At 39.4% G+C, this 6944-nt stretch overlaps 1 protein-coding gene across 1 annotated transcript; it reads right to left on the bottom strand.

The window, feature by feature from the left end:
• Nucleotides 1-716: 716 nt before the first annotated feature.
• On the bottom strand, nt 717-1670 carry LOC129506530 (olfactory receptor 52M1-like). The gene has a single exon (XM_055320294.1). The coding sequence runs from the start codon at nt 1668-1670 to the stop codon at nt 717-719; it is 954 nt and encodes a 317-aa protein (XP_055176269.1).
• Nucleotides 1671-6944: the final 5274 nt, after the last annotated feature.

The following is a 6944-nucleotide window of genomic DNA, read 5'->3' as shown; positions in this document are numbered from 1 at the left end:
AGAAAGATGAATGGATAAAGACGTGGCATAAAAAGATGTGGCATATACATATTATATATTTTATTATATATATATAATGGAATATTACTCAGCCATCAGAAAGGATGAATAATTACCATGTACATCAACATGGATGGAACTGGAGGGTATTATGCTGATTGAAATAAGTCAGTTGCAGAAAGACAATTATCATATGGTTTCACTCATATGTGGAACATAAGAAATGGTAAAAGGGACCATAAGGGAAAGGAGGGAAACTGAGTGGGGAAGTTAGAGAGGAAGACAAATTGTGAGACACTCCTAACTCTGGGAAACAAAGGGTTGCAGGAGAGGAGGTAGACGGGGGGTAGGGTAACTGGGTGACAGGCACTGCCAAAGGCACATGATGAGATGAGGACTGGATGTTATATGTTGGCAAATTGAATTTAAATGATATTAAAATAATCTCAATCCTACTTCTGTGGTCTTGCAATTAATTTTGTGTCAAATATGAAAAAGGGATACTGTATAAAAACTCATATCTATTTCCCCATTCAGAAATTCTGCTCTCCACTTTGAGAAAATCCACAGTGAAGTGGAATATAATCTAGCATTCTTCTTAGACCTTTATCACCACACTTCAGGTAAGAAAGACCTAGTTGCATGAGTGTCACTGCATAGGCTTCTTCAGCGTTTTTCTGCCATCACTATCTGTATGCCCCACAGATGCAGAACAGTCACTTGGGTTGAGACCCTGCCTTAAGAATGTAGAGAAGTCTCTCTCGAATCTGTTTGGTACGGACAGCATAGACAACTGGGTTGAGAATGGGTGGAATGAGGAGGTAAAAGTTGGCCAAAAGGATATGGATATGAGGAGGCACATGATGGCCAAAGCGGTGAGTGAGAGAAGAAACAGCAATGGGGATATAGAAGACAAGAATGGCACAAATGTGAGAACTACATGTCCCTAGAGTTTTAAGTCTAGCCTCTGGGGTGGCCAACCCCATTACAGCCCTGAAAATCATCACATATGAGGCAGTGATAGCTAATGAATCTAGGATCAATACCAGGAAGCCAATTCCCATTCCATACAAGTTGTTGACTGTTGTGTCACCACATGCTAAGGTAACTATGGCCATGTGCTCACAATAGGAATGGGCAATGATTTGGGTCCGGTAAAGAGGCAGCCTCAGGCGAATCATCAGAGGCAGAGGCCCAATGTAGAGTACTCCACGGAAGAGGGCAGCCAAGCCCAAACGACCCACTGCTGCATGAGTGAGCACCAAGGTGTGGCGTAATGGGTCACATATGGCCACATAGCGATCAAAAGCCATGGCAAGGAAGATTCCTGACTCAACAGTGGCAAAGCAGTGGATGAAGAACATCTGAGCCAAGCAGGCATCCAGGTCAATGTTGTGGGCACCAAACCAGAAGATGGCTAGTAGTTTGGGCATGGTAGACGTTGAAAGGACCAAGTCAATGACAGCCAACATGCACAGGAAGAAGTACATGGGTTGGTGCAGGCTGCGTTCCACCTTTATCACTGCCAGGATAGTCACATTCCCCACTATAGCCACCAGGTACATAGAGCTGAAGGGGATGGAGAGCCAGATGTGCAGGGATTGCAGCCCTGGAATACCAGTAAGCCAGAAAGAACTAGGCACCAAACAGGCATTATTAGACATGAACATGTTTCAGGCAGTGGAGTATCCAGGAGATAGGAGCTCTTGGATTTTTGCTTTTATGAGAGGTATTGTTTCTGGAAACTGTAGACTACTAGATTCTTATTTTCATCCTGTGCAACTGGTGGAACCTATAATAAAGAAGTCTCAAAGTCTGCCTGACATATTACAGATTTTATTAAACTATGCATGAAAACACGCATTGCTACATGTAGAAACAGGCATGCTCATGACTTCTAATGCTAAAATACCTTACTCCACCCTAGAAGTCTCCAACTTCTTTATCACTTTTCAGTATTTTTGCTTTGAGAAACACTTCTTAAAGGAAATGGGAACTACAGAAAAGTTCTATGTGCAATGATTAAATGTAAACCCATGTAGTGTGTTTAGCTCAATGCATATGTACTTTGTATAAATAGCAACATTAATAACATCAATAACACTGATTTCCTATTTGCAATTACTTATTTTTTTAAAAAAGATTTGAGAGAGAGTATGCAAGAGTGGGGAGACAGGGGTGAGGTAGAGGGAGAGACATCTCCAGCAGACTGCCTGCTCACCATGGAGCCTGACTCAGGGCTTAAGGTCATGACCCTGAGATCATAACCTGAGCAGAAATCAAGAGTCAGATGCTTAACCAACTTAGCTACCCAGGTGTCCCTAAAATTGATTTTATAATGAAAAATAGGAAGTTATGTGTGTTCAAAATAAAGCATTGTTTAAGTTGTAGGACATCCAATGAGTTAGAATTATGTTTATAATATTTTTGGATCTATGTATTTACCTGGGAAAATGTATACATCATGCTACAGTAAATGAGGGGATAGCAGGAGGCAGATTAAACTATGATAGAATTTCATTAAAATACAGGTATGTGTCATAGTTGTAAAACCCCCTTTTAAATTTTCTTTATTTATGTATATTCTGGCTTTTAAAGTGGACAAGGACTTTAAAAGTAGTCTTAAAACTATTAAAGCCCAAAGACAGAGTGACTATTTACTAAGGAAAATATATCCGTGAGGTACAATTTCTTTTTCTTTGGATTAGTCAGATTGCCAAATCTAATTGGCTTCTTCAAAGAGATTTGGTACAGGATCTTATTTCTCAAAGAAAAGAATCTTTCATTTAAGGTTGCCCAGATTTCATGGTCAAAAGATAAAGAGACAAAGTTCCTTAAAGGTTTACTCTTAGGACAGAGACTATTAAGCTTACTGAGTATCTGGGTATCTATAAGATAGGTAAAAGAAAAGATGCATCTTTCTGTAAGTATTTCTCACTGTATGTTTTGCCCATTACCTGGTGATAATTAAGAAGAATGGATTGAAAGAAAACAGTTGATAGGATCCTTCTTTCTGACCACATCCCTCTTGGTCTCTAAAGAGACAGATAAACACTAAATCACTGGCCATTACTTGTAAAAGTCTACTTTTTTTTCTGCCCTTCAGGCATCTCTCACTAAGAATTCAAGAGTGGATCCTATTGTTTCACATCCCCAGGGTTCAGAACCTAAGAGTACCAAGTTTAATTTGAGTCTTGTCCTGTCTTAGGGTTGCCATCCTGCTGTTTCCCATCAGATTCTCAGCAATAGTAAGTCTCAGACTCCCTGTCCTCACAATGGTGACTTTCTTCATACAGCCACATTTTTGCTGAGATGTTTCATCATTTTTTTGTTTTTTACTGGGGCAAATTTCCCCCATTCTTCAAGGCCCATCACAGACCATCTCCCTTCTACAAAGCCTTTTTTGGGAGCTCCAGTCTATACCAGAGTGGTTGAGTAGTCATGAAATTCCTAATTGTCTCAAATGAGCCCAAGAACATTTCAAATACTCTTGTACAAAATATAAACAGCAATTACATTTCTGTGACAAATAAGTATAAGAAATGGACTTATGTAACCTCAGGGATTCCTAACACTAGCTCCCATACAAGTTTTTATAAGTTTGCTTACTTCTTGGTCAGCAGCCATTGATTGGGTGCTAAAAAAAAAAATTTAAAAAAGTTTTGTGAACTTTAAAGTTTTCCACAGGTTTTCTTGTTACATTAACCTCACCAACTTCAGCAATTCTGTGAATCAAGTACTTTAATGTGCTAGTAAGTGATCACATGTGAAGTTATTTCCTCAACTCAAAAGTGAGCTTTCCTGGATCTATTGTGTAGATCCAAAGGCAGCTCAGAACATGAGCTTTGCTGTCTAATAAACCAAATTTCCCATTCCAAACTTTTATCTTACTCTGTATCTGGGCAAGTAGCCTAATCTCTTTATGTGTCAGGCTTTTTTCCATATAAAATATGGAGAGAATATCAACTGCAAAGGATAATTATAAAGAACAAATGAAATAGCTATGAGGTTCTTGGCACAGGGCAGCAACTTTCTCCCCCTGAATTCTTACTCTTCACTATGGGAAGCAGATCAGAACTTTTAGATTCTGCAAATTGGCATAGTTTCCTATTTGTCTTACATGGGACATCATTGAAGTACTCCAAAAGTCTAGGAATTACAAAGATGGGACAAGGATACAAGGGGAACAGAAATCAATATACAATTTTATCTCACACTGAAGAGAATGTCTGAAGTGTTCTCTAAAAATATTGTGATAGACCACCAATCCAAAGCAGAAAAAGGCCTGATTACTCAATGTAGGGTAAGCTAATTATCGCAGAAGGAATTAATGTTCATTTGATAGACTTAAACCCAGATTTCTAACTTTGATTTGTGCCAGACCCAGTTTATCCAATGAAACTGTAACCAAATTTTGGGTTGGGACAAGCAGAATATGAATATATTTACAAAAAAAATCCACCAAGTTGATAACTGGCATATATTTTTTCAAGATTTTATTTATTTATTCATGAGAGACACCGAGAGAGAGGCAGAGACATAGGCAGAAGGAGAAGCAGGCTCCATGCAGGGAGCCCGATGAGGGACTCAGTCCCAGGACTCTGGGATCACACCCTGAGCCAAAGGCAGATGCTCAACCACTGAGCCATGCAGGGATCCCAATAACTGGTGTCTTAAGCCATGGTTTGAACTAGGTTGTAGCTCTGGAATTGTGTCACTTTACCTAGAGTATTCCAGAGAAACATTTTGCAAGTCCTATAAGAAGCAGCATCCTGGTGGGTCTGAGACTCCAAAAGGTTTTGTTATGGTAAAATTAACATAGATTAACAGCAAGATAAGCTTAGGTTCAAATACTAACTCTGCTGTTTCTGGCTGATTTAGGGAGTATGTACTCTCTGCCTCTGTTTCCTAGTCTGAAATGAAGGAAGTAATAGCTACCTTAGAGTTGCTTCATATAGTAAATGAACTGTTTATAAATGTGTGCATGAAGAAGCTCAAGTGTTAGGAAGTCTGTATTCCCTCCTTACCTACTCCTCCCCTCTGTTCTTTGCCCTCTTCCAGAGAGCACAGACACAGCATTATTTCCATAGGACCTTGTGGAATCCATATCCTAAGATAAGTAGCTTTAACATGGGAATAGTCACAGTTGAGGAGACCTGCTGATGGTATAAGGATCAACTCAGAAGGTTGTCTGACTGTGCAGCAAGAGACTGTAGGCCCGATAAGGCTAAAATAGTCAATTTTTCATCTTATGTTCTGATGGACAGTATTAGGCACTGAGATTCTTGCCCTGGGGTTTCTTCTTTTTCTTCATAACCTAGGCCAAATTATGCTTTATTTATTCTACTTTTGACTAGACCCAGGAAAAGAGAAGCCCTGGTTGAACCAGAAAACAAATGTAGTTTCTAGAACTTGGAGTTTTCTCCCAATGACTGACTCCCTTCTCTGGAATGTACTTACCCACTGAGAGTGCTGTTCACAGAGCTCTAGGCTGTGTTCTATACAGTGGTCACCTCTTATTTGGATGCTTCGACAAATTTAGAGTCAAGGGGAGGGAGGCCATAGCCCTGATCTTTTTACCATTTTGTCCTGTGTCTTCTTTATCCAGGGCTGAAAATAGCCAGTTATTTCCTAATGGCTGCACAAAGAAGCCTGAACCTTTCCTTCTGGATCTTCAGTTACCCCTCCCTTGGGAGCACTCTTCAACTCTTAATCCCACTCCACTACCAGGACTAGATCATAGACTCTTAATCTATTCCCTTGAGTGGGGCTCTTGACTGGCCCCAGGTCTCTGACTACCCAACCCTCAAGTCTGAGGTATTTTAAGGACTCCAAGAGGGACACTGGGAAAGAGTTCACAAGAGAAGTGTGGAAAACTACCAGATGCTGATATAATCATATGGATACTTTATTACTTATATTTTTAAAAAATCTAAGCTATGCCTAGATATGTTTTATATACTATGTATATTTCACCAACACTAATTTTGCCTTTTGCTTTTTAGAAGTTCATGTTTATGATTACAAATCTTATTTTTAAGCAAACTGCAATGTGTGTCCAAGTCTGTGGTTACTTTAACTTTCACTTCTCAGTAGTGGACTAGTTTCAGTTTTTATATGCCAAGTGGTACCTGGTTATCAATATTTTTTCTGTTCAACCTTAGGATAGGATCCCAGAAGGTAGATTACTGACCATTGGTGCAGGCCTCATGAATCCTGTTGCCAAACAGCTTTCCAAATCATTCTTCCAGTTTGTGTTTAACCCAGTGTCAAATGAGTTCATTTGCTAAATTGCCCTTCAGTAATTTTTAAAATACCCATTATATAGATGAGCAAAGCAAAACCTTGTTTCATTTTTTTATTTCTACGGAGAAGATATTTTTCTGTATTTGAACAATTTGTAACCAATTTTGAAGTTTCTTTTCCCTTTTTTTACATAGTATTCTTAAATTAAGGAGAATGATTATTTCAGAATATATGGGAAATATGGAAATGTTATTTAAGTTTTTATTTAAATTCTAGTTGGGGGTAGAGGCAAGATGGTAGAAGAGTAGGGGTCCTCCTTTCATCTGGTCCCCTTAACTTAGCTAGATAACTATCAAATCATCCTGAACACCTATGAATTCACCTGTAAAATGGCTTGAATTCTACAAATAGAAAAGTAACCACTTTTTGCAGGATAGGAGTAGAAGAGAAATGGAGAGGACATATGCATAGATAAGCGGCAAGAGGAAGACGCCTGTATAAGCTGGTTACTGGAAAGCAATATAGCCCTGGAGCTTAAAATTGGGACCTTAGAAATGTGCTCCAGTGAGACTTCCCTGCCTGAAGGTGCTGAGTAGCAAAGCAAGGCAGAATCCCAGGTAGGATAGTGAGTGGGGTCTCAAGATCCCCAGATCCCTCAAAGAACAGGGATGCCTGAGGCAGCGGAGTTCTCAAGCATG

The sequence above is a fragment of the Nyctereutes procyonoides genome, unplaced genomic scaffold (genome assembly GCF_905146905.1).
Source record: "Nyctereutes procyonoides isolate TBG_1078 unplaced genomic scaffold, NYPRO_anot_genome, whole genome shotgun sequence".
NCBI classification, from domain to species: Eukaryota; Metazoa; Chordata; class Mammalia; order Carnivora; family Canidae; genus Nyctereutes; species Nyctereutes procyonoides.
Note: the sequence above shows the minus strand (reverse complement) of the source record. Positions and strands in the feature narration are given on the sequence as shown.

What these genes read in the sequence shown, in the direction of transcription:
- LOC129506530 (XM_055320294.1), bottom strand. Translation starts at nt 1,670, where the DNA reads ATGTTCATGTCTAATAATGCCTGTTTGGTGCCTAGTTCTTTCTGGCTT.